General features: G+C 44.1%; 4 protein-coding genes across 6 annotated transcripts; 2 read left to right on the forward strand and 2 right to left on the reverse strand.

The window, feature by feature from the left end:
• Positions 1-4975: 4975 nt before the first annotated feature.
• On the reverse strand, positions 4976-8404 carry LOC147322628 (leucine-rich repeat-containing protein 31-like; the record flags this gene model as incomplete). The annotated part of the gene is made up of 5 exons (XM_086305057.1): positions 4976-7233; positions 7507-7662; positions 7779-7943; positions 8022-8126; positions 8269-8404. Coding segments are annotated over 5 exons (1020 nt in total), but the record flags the coding sequence as incomplete, so codon positions are not given.
• LOC147322629 (kinesin-like protein KIF1B) lies at positions 8399-11602 on the reverse strand. The gene is made up of 6 exons (XM_086305058.1): positions 11599-11602; positions 11042-11150; positions 10857-10923; positions 10625-10709; positions 9500-9683; positions 8399-9230 (listed from the first exon to the last, which is right to left on the reverse strand). Exons 1-5 carry the CDS (start codon positions 11600-11602, stop codon positions 9658-9660), a joined length of 291 nt encoding a protein of 96 aa, XP_086161184.1. The 3' UTR covers positions 8399-9230; positions 9500-9657.
• A 1039-nt stretch (positions 11603-12641) lies between these two features.
• On the forward strand, positions 12642-19113 carry LOC147322630 (glutathione synthetase-like). 3 transcript variants are annotated; one of them, XM_086307137.1, is made up of 6 exons: positions 12642-12704; positions 12885-12953; positions 15958-16831; positions 17254-17448; positions 17592-17673; positions 18629-19113. In XM_086307137.1, exons 3-6 carry the CDS (start codon positions 16667-16669, stop codon positions 18646-18648), a joined length of 462 nt encoding a protein of 153 aa, XP_086163263.1. In that variant the 5' UTR covers positions 12642-12704; positions 12885-12953; positions 15958-16666; the 3' UTR covers positions 18649-19113. The 3 variants fall into 3 exon arrangements, with proteins under 3 accessions (XP_086163263.1, XP_086163264.1, XP_086163262.1); XM_086307138.1 differs by having other exon boundaries at positions 12649-12953; positions 15958-16118; positions 16708-16831; XM_086307136.1 differs by having other exon boundaries at positions 12676-12704; positions 16708-16831.
• A 469-nt stretch (positions 19114-19582) lies between these two features.
• On the forward strand, positions 19583-20805 carry LOC147322631 (kinesin-like protein KIF1B). The gene is made up of 5 exons (XM_086307146.1): positions 19583-19807; positions 19906-20039; positions 20140-20201; positions 20296-20441; positions 20620-20805. Exons 1-5 carry the CDS (start codon positions 19784-19786, stop codon positions 20803-20805), a joined length of 552 nt encoding a protein of 183 aa, XP_086163272.1. The 5' UTR covers positions 19583-19783.
• The last annotated feature ends 1034 nt before the right edge of the window (positions 20806-21839 follow it).

Below are 21839 nucleotides of genomic sequence, written 5' to 3' on the forward strand. Positions count from 1 at the left end.
ATCTGTAATGTGTCACCTTTTCTGTAGGATGAAGAAGTGCTTCCCTTCTTTTAAAGTAAATACAGGCATACAAAGATCCTCTAAACATGTTTCTGAAATAATCCTAAACACAATCATTAAATCAAAAATGCAAGAAACTATTTATTTAATCACTCTTCTTAACTTAATTCCTTAACTTAGTAAAAAAATAAATAAAATAGACAAGAACTTTTCTTCTGTCTCACCTCTGTCAGTTTTCATGCTGTTGCAAGAACAGGTGGAGGTGCAGGTGGAACTTTGACTTCAGTGTGGTTTGTATGTGCAGGCAGGAGTCTGACATCTCAGGACAGCAGAGGATTGTCGAGCACGGTGACTCCTGCTGCGACGCCCCCGTCTGACTGTCCTGAGCTCTTGGTCCTCAGCAGACGGCCCACACACTCATTCATCACCATGTCTTTACCCTGCCTGTAAGAAAACCAAGAAAAGGCTAACATTAGAAAAAGCCACCAACCAATCCCTTTTACTCCACCACCCAAAAACCAGTGAGAAACACTAGCTAGTATTAACTTGGAATCAAAGTGCACTAATCCCCAGGCTCCCAGCATAACATACAGTCCAACACAAACTCCACAAACTGTCTTGCTTCAGCTGACTTTCCTTCACCTTCTCTCCAAACAATCTGTTGTGCTCTTTTCAGCACAAAGCCACACTCCTGCTCACTGATCCTCACCTCTTTTTAACCTAGTCTCAGCAACTTTGTCCCATAGCTCGCACATCCTTTCCACCTCCATCTTTCTTCCCAGCCAACTGATACATACCTTTTCTCCTTCCTTAAAAGCCAGCCTAAGAAATACGAGTTCATAAACGCCACAGAGAAATAAATCAGAGGAATAAAATGCAAATGATATTGCTTACACTGAACAGCAACACCCAGGTGAGGATTATCTAATGCCAAATTTTCCAAACAATGAACAAACCGTGCCCTTTGTCTCACCATGTCTAGAGTGTAGAGGTCAGCCAATGTCGCTCGGATCTGCTGCACAGCTTGAGGCTGGTCTGGGAAGAATCTGTCCAGGACTCCAGGTCTGGGGAGCACTTGCTGAACCTTCTTGGTACCAGCCAGGTGAGCGCTGATATCTGGACACAAAGCCATAGAAAAAAAAAGAAAAAAAATGCATCTATTAATCACCTGGATCACCTGTTGAGAAAGAAAAAAGAAAACAAGCAGAAGAGAACAAGAGTAATAGAATAAACAACATCACAATGATATATGGGAATATGACAGTAAATACTAAATATTAAACATTATTGTGCAGCACATAAGATCAACAGAACACAGTGTGCTTTGAGGTAGGAGCCAAAAAGGGTGAAGTTTGTGTGTGTGAGCACCTGTGAGCATGGACGCGCTTGTTTTTTAAAAAGGTTCCTTCATGTAATGATCTGCTAGAGGGTGTGGGGGGGCCACAGCCCCGTCCTCCAGGGCATGAAGCAGGTATGGAGGAGATCAAAACTCCAGACATCCAGAGGCCCCCAGAACACAACAGACCAAGGAAGACCAACAGAGGGGCAGCCGCGCCACTGTCCCAGAAAGAGCTGAGGAGAGTCCCAGATGAGGGCTCACTCAGCAGCCGCGGAGCAGAAGCCAGGGGGAGTTGCAGTGACGCGCCCGTGAGCTCCGCCGGCAGCCAGCCGTGCCTGAGTGACCGAGCCCCAGGCCGAGAGGCCGGGGGCACCCCCACCTCCGAAGTGGCCCGAGCGAGCCCCAGGCTCCAGGCCCCGATAAGCGGCCGCCAAGGAGTGAGCCGGTGTGTACCTGGACGCGCATCCCCGGACACAAAGAACCACCAACGCACCGATGTCTGAGGGAGTCCGCCACTGGCAGGGGAAGTGGTGGTAGGGGGAGATAGGCCTCCAAACCTTGGAGGGCCTGAGGTGTCCCCAGAGAGGTGGCGTCTGATACCCAACCTGACATATAGACACAGACATACAGGCACACACAGATAAAAACATCCATTCCCACCCTCATGCTCTCATATGTACTTACTCCACACTCAACCAACGTGGAGACAGACATAAAGAGACGCTGTACACACGATCACACTCCCCAAGCGTACTCTACGAACCGGGTCTAGGTACCGTTGCCCCTGGAGGGGGGAACTGCACCCAGACCCAGGTAGTGTTACCCTTTTCCCTGCGGTGGGGAGAGGCAGACCACCCCAACTCCACAGCAGCAGGGAGGCCCCACACTCCAGACCGCAGTCGGACGGCCAACTCCTCCTCCTAGCCCCCCCGCTCCAGCAGGTCGCAGAGAATGGGGGTGAGAGAAGACTCCAAACCTCCCTCCACCCGCTCATTGTAGTGTTGATGCATGTGTGTTCTAAGGTGCATTTAAAACCCAGGAGGGCATGGAGCTACCTGCCAGAGAGCAGCAGGTAAGCGCATAGTCCCTCCTGATAGCCCTCAATGTCTACGTGTATTTAAAATTGAGAGGTGGGCAACGACACCAGGGGTGGGGTGTACATGTATCGTGTATCCATGTATCCATGTATTGTGCCCACCCCCAAGATCCTATATGTATGTGTAATGAGAGTGTGAGTAATGTGAATGTCTAAGTTGTGGGATAAAATTGAGGCAGAGGCAGCCAGAAGGGGACAGAGGGGGGGTAGCCTCCTCTGCACCCTGGTGACACCCCCATACTCCGCGCCCCGCCAGGGAAAGGGGGCCCAGGCCCATCCAGACCGGGGCCCAGTGCAGCAGCGCCTCCCGGCCCCACAGAGCCCGGGACAGTCCACCCAACCCCACCACAGAGAAAACTGCACCCACCCCACCATCCACTCATCTTCCAGACTACATAAGACAATAGACGCCCAGGCTGAGATCTTCCTCCACCTCTCCTGTATCTCCCCCTCCTGCAGAGAGAGTTCCTGAAGAGCGGAAAGCTCCAGAGAGTTGCAGCATGGCCTGGAGGTGTCACTATCACAATCTGCGGGGAGTATGATCATTTGTTATGAAAAAAGAAGACCCAAATGCAGACTCACAGGCTGGCAAGGATAAACTAAAGGCAGCCTGTTTATTTTGGACGGAGAGAATGATATGAAATATCTGACAGGGAACTGAGAAACTCAGAAACCTATACTGGGGGATAACACTAGGAAACATGACCAGTGAAGCTGGGTGACGAAAGGAGAAGATTAAACAATAAACACACAGGACGGTTATTAGGGAAGAGGAGACGGCAGGGACAAATCAGGAGTAATGAGACAGTTACAGCAAAACTCAACATAACCAACAAAATAAAATAGGAAGCACGTGTTTTGATCGCTGGCTCCAGTCTGCATGCTGAAGCTTCCTTTGGTTACAAGATACAGAACCAACGTTAGTGTGAATGAGACTATGAGAATGTTATATAGCATTTGCTCCACTTTGAATTCAGTTTGAAGAAGTAAAGAGACAAACAAACTTAAAAGAGACCATAGGATTAAAAAAACACAGACACCGCAAAAGGACGAAACACGGGCAAGAAGCAAAGTAAACAGAAAAGGAAGCAAGGAAATAGAAAGATAAGATCCACATGAATAGAATAGACAAAATATGAGTGCTTCAAGCAAACTGTGCAGGAATAAAATATAAATAGCAAACAGCAGAAATAAATAACAGATGGGGGAAAATATGTAGGATGAACAGGAACAAAGACACTGGAGAACAAAGTGGTGAGGGTTACTCAGACCACCATTAACTGACTAAATACATGGGAACTGGCAAAGTGAGACGCGGTCACAGAGAGTGACAAGGTACAAGGCGCACAAAAAGAGGGACTGGCAAAATTAGACGTCTATCAGAAGTACAGAATACAGAGACAGACAGGCAGACAGTGAAACAAACATGGAGACAAAACCTGCTACACACAGAGACAACACTAACACGGCCTGAACATGAAAGGAAACAAATTTAGACCAGCAACTAAGAGGAAGCACTAATTTGGAAGGGAAATAATACCAGACATATGGTGCACTCTGAATATCACCAGTCTGTTGCAAAGCTAACAGAGAGACAGACAAGCATTCACACCTACAGCTAATTTAAAGATACCACTTCAGCGTCACAGCTGGGTCCTTCTCTGTGTTATAAACGACACAGAGAAGGCCCCAGCTGTGACGCCACAGTAGTTCATTTGTTGACTGATACATCGATGTAGTCTCTCAGGAACGAGGGCGAAATGCCAACGACCGCCTGTCTGTTTTCAGGGCTGTATTTGAAGCCATGCTCCAATCAGGCAAAGTTTTAAGTGTTGCACATTTCGATGGGTTTCTTTCAGCTGACATAGTTTCCATTTGGGTCATGTGGTGTTAGATACCCCAGCGTGTGGTCATAGGGTGAAGAGCCCGGACGATTAGTGGGATTTTAGGTGTGGTGTAAAAATGACGCTGCAACTTTAAAAACGTTGTTGCTTTAAGGATTAACGTACAACCATACTTGGGCTGAGTTTGACACTGGTTCTCTTCAGTAATTAAAATAGCTTTAACACATGATAAGATCAAATGTCAGCTACACTGTGACAGTCGAGGGGCCACACTCAGATATATTTATTCGCTTGTTCTCTTTGTGTGATAAGAGTTTCCATCTGAATTTAACCCCTGTGTGGGGCTGATCTTTCATTTCATTTTATTTCAAGCTCAGATTCTTTGCCTTTTGCACATTTTCTGTGACGAGACTTCAAACCATTCCCACCGTCCTTATTAATCAACATGGTGAAGTGATTCTTCGCAAGGTGATGGGATAGGAAGAGTTTCAGAAAATGAGGCCTTTTGTCTTTATTGGAGAGGTCAGTGCAGACAGGACGGATGGGGGGAAGGCGAGGGGGGAATGACACACAGGAAACGGTGTTGGTCAGACCCAAAGACAGGCGTGGGCAGTGAGGACTCTCACCTTCAGACTCACTGTCTAATCAGTCTGACAGTGAGTCTGAAGACAGAGCAACCCAACACACGTTACTATGTTCATCATCATCATCATTGTTTATTTATATAGCACTTTAAAAACACACAAGGCTGACCAAACTGCTGAACAATAGAAACATAATAGATACCATAAGAATAATAAATACGATACAATAATAAACATAGCGAAAAACAATAAAATACAAGTCAGTCAACCACTGAGTCAAAAGCCAGTGAATAAAAATGCTTTTTCAATGTGGATTTAAAAACCAGCACTGATGTCGATTGCCTAATGTGAAGAGGAAGATTATTCCAAAGCTTAGGAGCCACGATAGAGAACGCTCGGTCTCCTCTCAGTTTCAGCCGTGATTTGGGGACTGAGAGCAACAGCTGCTCAGCTGACCGGAGCGAACGAGTGGGGACATAGGGCTTCAGCAGGTGCCAGACCATTTAAAGATTTAAAAACCAATAAAAGAACTTGAAAATGAATCCTAAATTCAATTGGAAGCCAGTGCAGGGAGGCCAAGAGTGATGTTATCACTAAGCAGGACATTAAATCAAATTAATGAGACACCAAAACAAGAGCTGGAGCCCAAGACAGCCATGAAGTCACAGTGTACACAAATACACAAGAAACACAGAAACCAGCTGGGTGGATGTGGCTCGGGAACCTTCTGTTACCTTGAACGTCGGTGTTTTGAACGCTGGCTGCTCCAGTCTGCTTGTATTTGTCCAAGATTTCCCCTCATATCTTGGTTATGGTTATTTTTTCTTTTATTAAACTGATCACACTCCTGTTCATGAATAGAAAAAAACCCCATCAGTGTATTTTCACTTAAACAAGCAGCTGTTTTTTTTGCATTAAAGTTATATAAAAATGTAACAGTGCAAATTCCTCGCTGACAGTTTAACCAAAAGGCATTTCCAGTGGAAAGTAGCCGACATATCCTCAGCATAACCATGTATAATATCCACAAAACCTGAGAAGGTTGGAGAGAAGGTAGGCGAACTCTGCTGGGATCTGCGTTTAACAAAGTGTCTAAAGACGAAACAAAGAAATCTTTCTGTAAATGTTCAGATGCACAGACTGGACTGAAAAAGAGTGAAAAAGCAGCTAACGTCCAAAAATAAGAAAACTTTGAAAGAACTCCAAAAAAACCTGGAGAACTTTTGCTCAAAAAACAGTTTTGTTTTTTTTAAATTACAAGGCAATCTGACAAAATGTCATCAAATGAGACTCAAGACTTCTGCAGGTCTCTGCCATGACTCAATTTTTTTTTCTTAACGGCAGAAACAATTGTTCCTTTTTTACTTTGTTTCTATTTTCTCTTCTTGTTTTTATCTGTTGAACAACAAACAACATTCATGCTGATTCACATAATATCCTGTCTCTAATCTCTGGGATTTCCTCGTAGCTCTTTGATGCAAAGAACATCCATCAAACGCTCCAGCTTGTGCTCAACATCATCGTGAACGGTGATGGTACTCTGACGAGAAAATACTCAGTCGACCTTTTGGTTGATTTGTTAAAGAACCCCAAAATAGCTGATTACCTAACAAGGTATGCAGATAATTCACAGCTCTTTTCCTGAATAGCTGCTTTAAAACTCTGCTGAAAGCCTTTGTCCATTTCCAGGTATCCCCACTTCTCGGCATGTGTGTCTCAAGTGTTAGGACTGCTGCATTGGAAAGACCCAGACCCTGCAGCCAAGGTGAGAGACGACAAATATGATAACCCACACCAGCTGTGCTTAACTCTGTAAGTTCCCAGTATTCCCTGAAACCATCACGTGTGACACAGTTTACATCAGACGTGATGCAGCTGACCTCAACACTGACCTTCTTGTGGTAACAGAGACTTAAAAAAATAATAATAAAGCAACAAAGTGGGTCGCTCTTTGACAGTAAATTCCAGTGCGGTCCGCTCCAATCTCCTCAGGCTGACTCTCTTCTAGGCTCTCCTGACTGTTCCCTTTACATGTTGATGATGTGTCTTGTAAATCTGGATCCCTTTCCAGCAGGACGCTCCTCTTTTTCAGACAGTACCTCAGCTGCTCTCTCTCCTGACAGTCAGCTGTCCACCTCTGCATGGCCAGTCGAGCCAGCGCCGGCATTTGAGGCAGAGCTCGGAGCAGAGCGGGCAGCCAGGCTGAGCACGGAGCAGAGGTTGAAGGTCGCAAACTGACATCCACGTCTTCCAGAGAGCCCAGACCTCCTGCTGCAAACAGACTGCACCAACCGTTGTCTCCCACCAAGCTGTTGTAGGACAGATCCAGTGCACGGAGTGAGGAGAGACAGCCCCGTCTGCACACGGCAGCTGCACAGAGGAAGAGGACCCATTGATAACTGATCACTTTATGCCTGTTCACTTTACTGTTTTGTTCACAATGTTTCTGATGGAGACAAAAATAACACCGAATAGTTTCATTGTTTTGTTTTATACGACAGCTACAGATGCTGGCAGCATGAAATAAATGAAAGAAATATCAATTTCCTTCAGGCTTTACTTGTCTTAATATACATTTATGCAGCCTAATGATCCACTACAGACCAAAAAAGAAAAAGTATAATGTCATTGTGTGTTAGTTACCCAGATGTTGCATGTCATCAGTGGTGAGCTCGCAGCTGCAAAGACGGAGCTCGCTGACGACTGATGGCTGCAGAGCATCCAGCAGGAGCGCCAAGTGACCGCCAACCACTTTACACCAGGAAATATCCACCGTGCGCAGATAGGACACCGCCAGGGCTGATGCATAAACACAAAGTTTTCACCATTTCAGGCTAGAGGGTGGAAGAGGTATTCGGGGAGAATGACTTGAAGGAAAACTTCTATAAATAAACAAGTGTGTGTGTGTGTGTTACCCAGAGCAGTGAAGGACTCGTTGCTCATGTAGCAGCTGTTGAATGGCAGCCTCCTCATTTGTGTCGCAGGGAGGGCGGAGACCAGCAGGTGGACCACACCTCCCACTTCCTTATTGGATGACACATCAAGCTCGGTCAGTGCAGTGAGAGAGGGCAGCACCTGGACTGAAAAACAACGAGTCACATGACTGCTGCAGCGAGCATGCGATTAGTGTCCGGCGTGTGAGATTGGTAGCAACTGACTCAGAGCCTCTAGATCATCTCGCGTGAGGCAACACAGGTGGAGGTCGAGTCTCTCCAGGTGTGTGACGTGAGCCAGGTGAAAGGTGAGGCGGCTCAGTCCACCAGCTAGAAGCAGCTTTACAGTATATTAATCAGAACAATGCTGCTCTCTAATGTATCTTGGTAAAGCGCAGAAAAATCTAATGTTTTATATGATACAGTGTGATTTCAGTAACATATCATAATGGAGGCTTCAGCAAGTACTTACGAAGGAAATCTTTCCTCTGCTCTTCAGTTAGTTCATCAAATACCTCCCAAAACATCTGTATGGTGGGGTGGCGGTCATGATATCTCCAACCATAACTTGTGTTCTGAAAACAGTGAAAATGACTGTTATAATCATAGAGTTTGTAAGGTCAGGCATACACTATGTTGCCAAAAGTATTCCCTAACACATCCAAATCATTCAATTAATGTGTTCCAATCACTTCCATGGACACAGGTGTATTAAATCAAGCACCTAGGCATGCAGACTACTTCTACAAACATGTGTGAAAGGACGAGTCGCTCTCAGGAACTGAATGAATTCCAGCATGGTAATGTGATAGGATGCACCAGTGCAACAAGTCCAGTCATGAAATTTCCTCGCTATTAAATATTCCATAGTCAGCTGTTAGTGATATTATAACAAAGTGGAAGTAATTGGAAATGACAGCTAGTCAGCTGATGCTAAGGCTCATAGTGCACTTAAGTCACCAATATCTGCAGTCTGCTGTTGTTACAGATGTCCAAACTTCATTGGTTTCCATGGCTGAGCAGCTGCATCCCAGCCTTACACTGACAAACACAATGCAAAGCGTCAGATGGAGTGATTTAAGCATCTCAACACTGGACTCTAAAGCAGTGGAGATGTGTTTACTGGAGTGACGAATCACACTTCTCTGACTGGCAATCCGATGGATGTGTCAGGGTTTGGTGGTTGCCAGAAGTACTTGTCTGACTGCACTGTGCCAAGTGTAAAGTGTGGGCATGTGTGCACATGGCTGGGCACCAGTGCACAATACAAGGTCCATAAAGACATGGATGAGTGAGTTTGGTGTAGAAGAACTGGACTAGCCTGCACAGAGTCCTGACCTCAACCTGATAGAACATCTTTGGGATGAATTAGAGCAGCAACTGTGAGCCAGGCCTTCTCCTCCAACGTCAGTGTCTGACACCACAAATGCACCTCTGGAAGAATAGTCAAAAAATTCCCATAAACACACCTAAACCTTGTGGAAAGCTTTCCCAGAAGAGTGGAAGCAGTTATAGCTGCGAAGGGTGGGCTGACTATTATATTATACTATCATACAAAAGTCTGGATTAAGACTGAGATGTGACTCAAGTTCATATTTGTGTTAAAGCAGCCGACTGAATGCTTTTGACAGTATGCAGTACACAGTTATTGTGCTACAGGACAGCTGTGAAACTACAGCCTGTGTCTGTTTGGCTGACTGTACCTGTTTGAACTTTTCCCAGTCATGCACGTCCTGGCCGACCAGCACTCCCTGCAGCTCCTCTGGTCAAAACAGCCTCACCAAATCCTGCTCACACACCAGGAAGAAGCCTCGCTTGAACTCCTGGAACAGATTCTCCACTGATGTGTTGAAGGCATGATTCACATAGGCCTCCACAAACTCCTTCCTGTTTAGGAGGGAAAATGTTAAATTAGCAAACATTTCACAGAGACAAAGGTGCTGCAGATGAACCTCACAAACACTTCATGTTTTATATTTACCTCATATTAAGACCTACTAAGGACCTGATTGTTTTTAATTATGTCCTGATACATAAAACCTGAGAGCTCACATAACTGCATATGCTCAGAATAGACAGCACACATGGATACAAATTACTGCCTTGCAGCAGCAATCTTCAGACCATCACTATGAGCTCCATACAAGGTTACACTGTTCCTGTTATTAACAGCAGGGGGCACTATCAGCCACAGACTGGGAGCCAGATATGCTCTGCTGGTGCCTCATTGTTACAGAGGAAAGACTCTATAGTGAGAAACAGCTGAGGGGGAAACACTGATCTGGAAATGTCTGAGTGTTACAGAGGATATACATAGCACTGTGGTTCAGTGTCACACAATCACAAACAAATACAGCAAAGTACTAAAAAGGGTGTTGCCTCCAAAGATTGCTTTTACTGGTTTGGAGCTTAGGAGGCTTAATAACAACAGGCATGAATGAAGACAGATCAGAACAGCTGTTTGATCACAGCATCCAGTACCAACACAATCATCCACACTCAAGAGCCTGTTGGCTTCAGAGTCAGCAGCTGAATGTCTAAAATATCAAATGTCATTTTTGGTCCATCAGCTACAGCATGAACTGCTTAAAGTGAGAAGCAGCCTGAAGCCCGACAGATTCATCTTTCCAGACTGAAAATATCTCAGAGTGAACCGAGTGGTGCGTTTTCAGGGTGATCTCACAAAGTCAAATCCCTTTAATGATGTTCTGTCCTGTCTTCCTCTATCAAAAGCACACAAACACTATAAAACATTGTTTCGGTGCTTTGGGGTTTTGTTTTCTACACAGAGGTATAGCACGACTAGACCCTAAAGGCAGGCTGCTCACCTACAACCAGCTCACGAACATCTTTCCAATGGAGCTCGCTGCCTTTCTCGTGGATGAGGGTCACTGTGATCCTCCGCTGGATCCCCTGCAGCAAACATAACAGGAGCTCAGGATCACAGTGAGCACAGCTAGAGCAACATTACGCTTTAAAAGAAGATATTCAACTGTGTACAAAGGAAGCAGTTACCACTGTGTGAGTAATAAGGAAACAACATGTGCACCAATCCTGTACCTGGTGCAGCAGGTAGGTACCATGACAGGGCAGGCCTCCACTGTGATCCACGATGGCTGGGATGTACCTGTGCATGGAGGGAGGAGGTGACACAACATCCCAACTTATAATATTCTTCCTGGAGATCATTTTTATGGTTCCTTTAAAGCTTGTGCGTGAATATAACACTCCAGATGGATACTCACTCTCCAGTGGGCTCCAGCTCGCTGATCTCAAACCAGACCAGCAGGTCGTACTTGCTGACACACTGACCCAGGTTGGATTTGGTGATGGTGTTCAACTTGGAGGCTGCAACTGGCACACACACACACACACACGCACACACACGCACACACGCACGCACACACACACACACGCACGCACACACACACACACACACGCACACACACACGCACGCACACACACACACACACACACACACACACACACACACACGCACACACACGCACACACGCACGCACACACACACTCAACGTTAACAAGTGGGAATTTTTCTGGATTTAAGAGAAGGTGAATAAAAGTGAGCAGTATTTACTACATGCTTTGGGTGACTAAATGGAGGATGGATAGGTGACATGAAAACACTACTGACCCTTTATACTGAGCCAATAGCTCACACACTTCTATTAAATCTGTCTAAAGAGCCAGTAATCACAGAGGATAGATACTGGAAGAAAACTGAAATGTTAGGAGGAACTAAATCACACATTACAACACCAGTGGCAGCACCCTGCTGTCTCACACATCGGGATCACGGTCCTGTTGAAGCGGGATAATTGCTAAAGCTCACAGTTGCATTCCTCTATACTCAATATGATGGAAAAAAACTATTTTAACAAACAATTAAAAAATGAACAAGTAAAAGATCTACTATAGCCAAAAGAAGACCATTTACAGACTATAGCCCTGTGAACAAGTATTTGCCTCCTTTCTCATTTCCTATCTTATTCCATATTTGTCACACTTACACCTTTCACATCAATACATTTATAACATTAGACAACAATGTCTAATATTCAACGGCAGTTTTCAAGGGCAAAACGCTATCCAAACATACTTGGTCCTATATGAAAAAGTAATCACACAGAAAACCTGATACCTTATGTGTCACCTCTGACACCAACAACTGCAGCAAGCGTTTGGTGCTAGAGGTCACATTTGGACTCTGGACCTCTGTGGAGTGTGCACATGATCTCATTACTGTCTAAAAATCCAAGGAGTGCTGAATCATTGAAAAATACACAGTAACAGGTGTGTAGCATCGCTAACTAGGTAGCAACAAGCCTCTAACACAGTGTGTATGCTAGCGGCTAATCTAGCAAACAAATGAACAGAGTGCTTTTAGCTGTTGCACAAGGATAAGATGATAAACTGTGTGTCTTTTTTATAATCACCTGCTTCAATTTACCTTAATCCAAGGAGTGCTCAGTGTGGGTAAATCTGCCATGAGCAGATAAAGTGGATGAGTGGGACTAGGTAGGTGTGCCGAAAACAGGCAACAAAGCTGACGCTGAAGAGTGTGCTGAGAACATAGTGGCGCCGCCAGCAGGTTTCCGGCTAGCAGGAAGACTTTGCAGTAACACCTCCAACATTGGCAGTCCCATTTTGTGAAAGCCAATAAAAAAATAGCTAGGTTTCCATGTGTCATTTGTGTGGAACAATGCTGCACAACAAGCTAAATAGATTTAAAAAAAACGAAAAAAATTGTTGAACAACAGAAGATAAATGTCCTTTTTTTCTATTTTCAACTGGCCGGCTGTGTGGTGCGCAGCGTTAAGAGGCCAGCATTCAGACCCCAGAGTTTAACGGCCAAGTTCGAGTCTCTGACGGTCGGTCTGCTATAGCGGGGTAGGCCGAGCGAAAGACGAAGCTCCGGGCTCCTCCTTTTTCTCGTTTCTCTTTTTTTCATTCACATTTATTTATATTTATTTAGACATCAAGCTGCAAGTAAAAGCTCAGGGAAACACTTTTAAGGCGCCCTTTAAGGTACCCTATATATGTCCTTTCACATCTTATCACTTCATACAGTGCTATGGACCAGTCTACACCTGCTACTTTCTGCACAAGCTTTTATCACACAAGACCCGCTGTTTACAGGTAAGAAATACAGTGTCAGTAATGTTAAAGTGGCTGTGTGGAGTAGCACAACCACTGCTAATATAACACTTTTCACATGCATTTCTACATATTACAGTGTCTTTTACCGTCTTTATGGTGCTAGCTTAAAGTCATGCTGTAAATGTTAGCTTGTAGTCAAACATATTCCGACCATGTTAGGACAGAAATATTGGCTTCTATCATGACTAGTTAACAGAGATGTTAACTGCCCACGCGTTACTGTAATCCGATTACTTTTTTCAAGTAACGTGACACACTGTTTACAGCAACAATGCTGCACAACAAGCTAAATAGATTTAAAAAAACGAAAAAAATTGTTGAACAACAGAAGATAAATGTCCTTTTTTTTCTATTTTCTTCTGGCCGGCTGTGTGGTGCGCAGCGTTAAGAGGCCAGCATTCAGACCCCAGAGTTTAACGGCCAAGTTCGAGTCTCTGACGGTCCGTCTGCTATAGCGGGGTAGGCCGAGCGAAAGACGAAGCTCCGGGCTCCTCCTTTTTCCAGCTTTTTTTTTTTTTCATTCACATTTACACTGAAGCGTGAGGAATCACACTGAGGTGAGACCTTGACAACAGACAAATCAGAAGCCGACACCAATGATAAGAAAGAAATTCATTTACAGACACGTGAAAAAGCAGTTTAAGGTTCTAGATCTGGATGATTACAACACATCATTATTTATTTAAAGCAACCCAAAATGCACAAATGACTATAACCAAGTACATCCTGTGATTCAGCAGCTGATGGAACCAACTTTAGCAGCAAAAACTTGAGTTAATCATTTTTCATTAGTGTTTCACAGCCAGAGATGGGCAGTAACGCGGGGTAAAGCGTTACTGTAATCCAATTACTTTTTTCAATTAACGAGTAATGTAAGGGGATTACTATTGCAAAAAAGGTAATTAGATTACTGTTACTTTCCCGTAAGCACGCTGCATTACTGCGTTACTAAAAAATTTTTGGCCAGAGTGCCTCATGACAATAACAGCTGTGTGCAGATCAAGAATGGATAATCTATGGAGGAGTGCAGAGAGAGTATGACCGTGCAGCGTTTAAAGCGTGGAAGTACTGAGCTTACTTTGAGTTTGATTCCGTAAAAAGTGACAAAAACTTTTAGAAACTTCTTTTTACAGCGAAAAAACCCTTAACTTCAGAGCAAGCACCGAGTACGCTACTACGGGATTGGAAATTCACAGAGAGACTCGTGGATTCTTCCACAAATTTCTTCTAGTCAGGATGTTGCATATAATTTAATTTTTGCTTGATGCATAAAGTAAAAAGATTCAAACTAATAAAACAAGTTTTAAAAACAGACTTTTCCATTTGATTACATTTTGTATGATGGATGATGCAGAAAAAGTAGAATTGGGCTGAAAGATCTATTGCTTTATTACCTATTCAGGTCATAAATCATGTTTTTAAAAAGTAACTAAGTAATTAATTACTTTTGAAAATAAGTAATCAGTAAAGTAAGGGGATTACTTTTGGGGGAAGTAAGTAACTTGACCAACACTGCTAGTTAAGTTACTACCATAGTTAATCCAGTTACGGGTAACATGATAGTGCTAACCCATAACCCTGAACTCTGTAATACTGTAAATGATGAGTGATTTAAGTTAACACTAAACATTCAACAGTGTCTCCTGAACATTTATAATCAGGTGTGAGTCTGGCTGCATTGACTTTTGAAGATGCAAATTTAGCATGATGGCTGATGGTGCTGTGTAAGCTTCTACTTACCTTCTACACTGTGTTTAACACACATTTCAGAATAGCAAAGAGGAGCACTGTTGCTTCATCCTTAATACTTTAGAGGAGAACTGGACTGCAGATCAAAAGGTCCTTAATAGCTTTTTGTCCTCCCCGACCCTCAAAGCCAAACCAGCCATGAGAGCTGATGGGACAGGATTTGTAAAAGTGACATTATCAGAAAGAAAGGGGAGCAAGAATACTTGATATTTGCATTCTTTAGAGAAAAGTATTTGAAAAGGCTGTCTGCTGTTTTGGATTGATGTCGTTCTCCGGAGGCTCAAAGAAGTAGGGCAGTGTCACGGTCCTTTTGGCAGCAGAAAGCTGCTGAGTGCTGGAAAGAAGCACGGCCACACCAGCTGAAATGTCTCACTGACACAGAAGCTGTTGGCCATCCTCTGTGTTGCCACTGTCTTCACCCTGCTGTTATTAAGTGTCAATAACATACATTTCTATGGAGCTAAGCTTGATGAGCGATGCCTTGTTGGCTGACATTTATGTCTTTGAGCGTGTGAGAAGTTTAATAATTATAAAACCACATGAGTTTGACAAATGTCCTTTTAACCGTCAGCTCATAGTGAAGCACACTGAGCCACCCGGAGCTATAATATCAAAATAGAAGCTGCTACCTTTGTCAAGAGTGGCTGGATCTGAGTGCATACTACTTTCAGTTATTCAAATTTTGCTGAATTTGTTCAAAGTCCTGTCTATGTGCAGAGAGTGTCTTCCAGAGGAATGGTTCTGTGGGGATTGTGATGTTCTACATCACGAACATCAGCCACTCCACAGCAGAGAAAGTGTTATTGATGTTTTTAAAGCCATTCCTCCAACCACATGTATTATTAGAGTGGACGGTCAAAATTGCACAAGATATTTCCTCATGAGATTCACTCAATTTTGGTTTTCATATGTGTCTACAGCCAGTTAGAAAGAATCTATTTAAGTGGTTTTCTCTTTCTTGGTAGCTCGCATTCTGCCAACAGTAAAGCTTTGAAACTGCTCCTGTGGGTTGCGTAAACTTCACAGTATCAGCAGGAAAAATCGTGATTTTAATCGACATTAATAGTAAACAGCAACCTGCTATTTAGGTTTCTGTGATGGATTTGAACATAGTGTGATGGAGCATGTTTTCTGCCCTTGCTGTACAATCAGAACATGGTATTGCTTTAACAGAAGTCATCTGTGAAGGCAGTGGTGTATTATTCATGTTGTTTCTTCTTCTTTTTGGTCCAAGGACGTTATGATGTGCACCAGGCGATACACAGATGTCAAACATGGCAGCAGCAGTGCAGCCCTGATTTAAAGGACCTGGTTAGGAGTGGATATTGGCCAGCATCTGTCAACATGTCTACTCTTTACACTTTAGACCTCTTGAGCTCCTTCCTGGAACTAAAAGTATTTTCTCCATGATTCTCCAGGGAAGCTTTTGCAAAACTGTTGGAGCGTGGTACTACAGTGGCTTGCAAAAGTATTCGGCCCCCTTGAACTTTTCCACATTTTGTCACATTACAGCCACAAACATGAATCAATTTTATTGGACTTCCACGTGAAAGACCAACACAAAGTGGTGCACACGTGAGAAGTGGAAGGAAAATCATACATGATTCCAAACATTTTTTACAAATAAATAACTGCAAAGTGGGGTGTGCGTAATTATTCAGCCCCCTGACTCAATACTTTGTAGAACCACCTTTTGCTGCAGTTACAGCTGCCAGTCTTTTAGGGTCTGTCTCTACCAGCTTTGCACATCTAGAGACTGAAATCTTTGCCCATTCTTCTTTGCAAAACAGCTCCAGCTCAGTCAGATTAGATGGACAGCGTTTGTGAACAGCAGTTTCAGATCTTGCCACAGATCTGAGGGGGGCGAATACTTTTGCAAGCAACTGCAAGTGTGGGGGAAGGCTGAGTGAAGTATTTCTTTGATATTGTTTTTCAATAAGCAGATGCAAATATTTACTCCTCTGTTATGTTTCTGTACATACAGACTGGGCGTGCCAAAAGCGATGCACTGCAGCACAGCTTTCTGGATGAGGAAGAGCAGCTGTGCTGTGATGTCAGCTTCAGCTGCCCAGCATGCACACCTGAAATGTTGGCGGTTTCAGTTGATGGTAACAGAAAGCTATATCACTTTCAGCAAAAAGAAAGGTGCTCATTGTTGATGTTCTTTGTGTTTGTGCCTTCCATGGTTAGACTTTATTGTTTCTCTGATGTTGCTCTGATGACCGTGACTTTTTTGATGCCGTTTTTTTGTTGAAACCAACTGTTGTCACCCTCTGCTGCTCAGTGTGCTGGCTGTTTTCTCGGGAATCTCAACCACAAGAAAGTTTATACGAACGAAGCTAAAAAACCTGTGACAGTTTGTGAAACGTCATTAGCAGCAGTGAAATAAGTTAGTTAGTGAAATGATAGAGGCTATTTTATGCTGGAAAAATTCTTCCAGCACAAAGTGGCCCAATAAACGGAATTTTTTAATACAGAAATACATCTAATGATAAAAAGCAGAGAATTCATTGTCTGTTTTCCATTGCAGAGCTGGGATGCTCGTCTCCTCATGGAGCGCTCTCGAGCTGTGAAGTGTCCAGATATCAGCGCTCACCTGGCTGGTACCAAGAAGGTTCAGCAAGTGCTCCCCAGACCTGGAGTCCTGGACAGATTCTTCCCAGACCAGCCTCAAGCTGTGCAGCAGATCCGAGCGACATTGGCTGACCTCTACACTCTAGACATGGTGAGACAAAGGGCACGGTTTGTTCATTGTTTGGAAAATTTGGCATTAGATAATCCTCACCTGGGTGTTGCTGTTCAGTGTAAGCAATATCATTTGCATTTTATTCCTCTGATTTATTTCTCTGTGGTTGCGCTGGTCTACAGGGTCCAGAGAGGGACAAAACAGTATCAGTGGCCTTGTCAGCAGCAGAACGGTTTGTCTTGAAGTCTCAGCGAGAAGGAGGAGGTACAGCGGGCGGGGGGATAGAAGCATCTTTAAACATGTTGAAAACTTCTGTTTGTTGCTCACCATTTGTTAAACTAGGGAAGTTTAAGCAGTGCATGTGTGGATCTGCACACACATGCAGCATTTTCTTGCATTCCATGTATGAGCTAGCCTCAGTCAAAACAGTGACGACACATACATGACTGCCTGCTGTTTTGCATTACTGTGTATCTACTGTGATTCATGCATGCTGTACTGTGACTGAGATAATAGTGTATATGAGACACACTTGACAACAACATTGATCAGGATGTGAAAAAGCTACCAGATACAAGTTGTCAGCAGGTTATGGCTGACTAACCACCCTGCCTTACATCACTCTGGGCTAATACTGTAAAAAGCAATCATTAGTTTTCTTTGTAATATCAGATCATTTGTTTTGATAAATACAAAGTCCAGTATCAGGGTTCATATGAGCTATTTTAGCAGTAATTTTACACTCCACTATGATAGTGTTTAGCTGTTACTCATGTTAGCAAGGAAGCTCGGGTTTGTAATTCATTCTTAATTTAGCCACGCTGCATGAATTTGGATGATACGATTTTTGAAAATGGCAGTTTCATTTATGGGGCGTTTATAAAATGGTATTTCTTAGGCTGGCTTTTAAGGAAGGAGAAAAGGTATGTATCAGTTGGCTGGGAAGAAAGATGGAGGTGGAAAGGATGTGCAAGCTATGGGACAAAGTTGCTGAGAGCACAACAGATTGTCTGGAGAGAAGGTGAAGGAAAGTCAGCTGAAGCAAGACAGTTTGTGGAGTTTGTGTTGGACTGTATGTTATGCTGGGAGCCTGGGGATTAGTGCACTTTGATTCCAAGTTAATACTAACTAGTGTTTCTCACTGGTTTTTGGGTGGTGGAGTAAAAGGGATTGGTTGGTGGCTTTTTCTAATGTTAGCCTTTTCTTGGTTTTCTTACAGGCAGGGTAAAGACATGGTGATGAATGAGTGTGTGGGCCGTCTGCTGAGGACCAAGAGCTCAGGACAGTCAGACGGGGGCGTCGCAGCAGGAGTCACCGTGCTCGACAACCCTCTGCTGTCCTGAGATGTCACACTCCTGCCTGCACATACAAACCACACTGAAGTCAAAGTTCCACCTGCACCTCCACCTGTTCTTGCAACAGCATGAAAACTGACAGAGGTGAGACAGCAGAAAAGTTCTTGTCTATTTTTTTTTTTTTTTTTCACTAAGTTAAGGAATTAAGTTAAGAAGAGTGATTAAATAAATAGTTTCTTGCATTTTTGATTTAATGATTGTGTTTAGGATTATTTCAGAAACATGTTTAGAGGATCTTTGTAAGCCTGTATTTACTTTAAAAGAAGGGAAGCACTTCTTCATCCTACAGAAAAGGTGACACATTACAGATGAGTTCATAAAAAGTGTCTCTGTCACTCTTTCAAGGCTCTGTCACTTTTTCTTTTTGACTGGAACAGCATGGTAAAGTAGGCCTAGGCTGCCATCTTGTGGCAGTGTGTTGTTACTACAACATATGAAATTGTGTTTCTATTGGAAATATAATTCAGCGCCACTGAGCCGTTCTCTCAGTTACAAACTGAACCTGTTTTGTAGACGTATAAATCACTAAGTACAGTGAAGCTTTTGGTTTTGTAAAAGTGTTTCTTATTCTAAATGCATGTTGATTTTTATCAGGGTGAAGAGCAGTTAGCAGTGCATTCATGGACATCTTTAAACTATTAATTGAAGAATCTTTGGTCATGATGGCATGAACTAGAAGCGTGAGCTCCAGGTGAGACTGCACAGAACAACAAGTGTCCTTAAACTGCATCAACTGATGACATCTTACAATTTTATTCCACTGTGTGTTTTTATCATTGAATGTTTCTGTCTTTGTGTACATGTAACGCAGACACTAAAGCTGAGCCAGAACTTCATGCTGAAGAGAAGGATTCTTTTAAAATGCATGGGGGAGCAAGCGAGTCAGATACCAAGGGCACAAAGATGAAGCAGGTCTGATCGGAAACCGTTTATTTCCAGGCCAGGGAGCACAAATAAAAACACCCTTAAAAGGTTCCCTCCTGCTCAACCGCGTCACTCCCTACGGAGAGAAGATCTACATGACCTTATCTGCGTATCTGGAGGTCAGCCGCTGCTCCGCCGTGTTGTACCTGTTTGTACGTGTTTTTAAGTCTCTTGATGTCATCGTGTCTAACACACACCCTTTATCTCCTCTCTGCAGCTGGACCATTGCATCCAGCCTGCCATTATCACCAAAGACATCTGCACGGTCTTTTACTCCCGAGACGCCAAGATTTCCCCACCCCGTTCTCTCAAGAACCTCTTTGGGACTGGATACTCCAAAACTCCTGACTGGTAAATCTGGGCTGCTGCACTGTGGCCATCTCTGTTTCACAATCAAAGATATCTGCCCTGTTACAAAGTTTCCTTGTTCAAAACTTCTGCTTCATTATAGCAACCGAGTGACTGGGATCTACGAGCTGAGCTTGTGTAAGATGTCTGACACTGGAAGCCCAGGTGAGCGGCCATGAAACATGTTTAAAGAACGGCAGCTGTTTTATCATAATTCTGTGGAGAGCTTCATCCTAATGAGGGCTCATGTCCTGAGCAGGGATGCAGAGGAGGAGGAGGAAGGTGCTGGACACATCAGTGGCTTATGTGCGTGGAGAGGAGAACCTGGCCGGCTGGAGGCCCAGAGGAGATAGCCTCATCCTAGAGCACCAGTGGGAGCTGGAGAAGATGGAGCAGCTGCAGGAGGTGGGGCCTTAAAAGATTCATAAAGAAATAAATCTGTTTAATATCATAGAGGGAAAAATGACTTTTCAACTCAAAGACCAAAGTGCTATTCTAAAAAGTTTTTTCTTAGAGTACAGACTTTACATGACTAACCTCCCCTCTTCTCCCCACCTCACATTCGCCCCCATCTTTCGTCCAGGTGGAAAAGACCCGTCACCTTCTGGGAGAGGCGGCTCCCGTGGGAACAGCTCCCACCACCAAGTCCCTGAGTGAGTCTCTGTCCCCCAGCGTGAGCTCCGGCACTCTGTCCACGTCCACCTCCGTCTCCTCGCAGATCTCCAGCACCACCTTTGAAAGCGTGAGAAGGAGCTGGCCACCAAGGTGAGAAAAACGTGGGCTTAGTGGGCGTTCTTGTTGCTGCCTTCTTCCTTCTCTGCTCGGAGCTGATCGGTCTTGTTCCTGTTGTGTTGTAGTGCCTGCGCCTTCTGACACACACCTTCAATACTGAATACAAGCAGCTGGTGAACAGCATCAGTGACTGCAAGGTGAGAAATAATACAAAGAAATAAAAAAATAGCCTTTCTGTGTCACATCAGGGAGTTCCTATATTGACGTCTACCTCATCCTGCTGTTGTTTCACTTCAGCTTTCTCTCATCTCACCGATCGGACGTGATCCATCCGTGACGAGCTTCAGCAGTGCCACCCTCACCCCTTCCTCTACCTGCCCCTCTCTCTCGGACTCGTGCTGTGGCTCCATGGGCCAGAAGTAAACATATTTTTAGGAACATTGACCTCGATCTGCAAACGGTTATTGACAGGTTATCTATTTGATTCTAACTTGGTGTGATTTGTGTTAAAGGACCCCTGAGAACAGCTCACGTGCCTCCAGTCCCTCCTGCTCAGACTGTGAAAACTTCCCGATGGTTCCCACTCTGGAGACCTCCTACCTTGCGCGGGCTGCAAAGAACGAGTTCCTGAACTTGGTGCCTGATATTGAAGAAATGCGACCAGGGTGAGTAATGCCATATTAACCCAAATACTGTCACTATGACATGTGTCTCACAGACCAAATGTAAGTCGACACTCATGTTCTCTAGTTCAAGCAGAAATGATGTGGATCGATTCAAATTCCTGAGCCTGGATGATTTCAGCTGGAAACAAACCAACTCTGCTTCTTCCTCAGATAATTCAATTCAATTCAATTTTATTTATATAGCGCCAAATCACAACAAAAGTCGCCTCAAGGCGCTTCATAGATACAGAGAAAAACCCAACAATCATATGACCCCCTATGAGCAAGCACTTTGGCGACAGTGGGAAGGAAAAACTCCCTTTTAACAGGAAGAAACCTCCAGCAGAACCAGGCTCAGGGAGGGGCGGGGCCATCTGCTGCGACCGGTTGGGGTGAGAGAAGGAAA

Source organism: Aulonocara sp. 'chitande type north' Nkhata Bay, linkage group LG9 (assembly GCF_057382095.1).
Source record: "Aulonocara sp. 'chitande type north' Nkhata Bay isolate Kocher_YH1m ecotype deep benthic linkage group LG9, A_spYH_male_GT1.1, whole genome shotgun sequence".
NCBI classification, from domain to species: domain Eukaryota; kingdom Metazoa; phylum Chordata; class Actinopteri; order Cichliformes; family Cichlidae; genus Aulonocara; species Aulonocara sp. 'chitande type north' Nkhata Bay.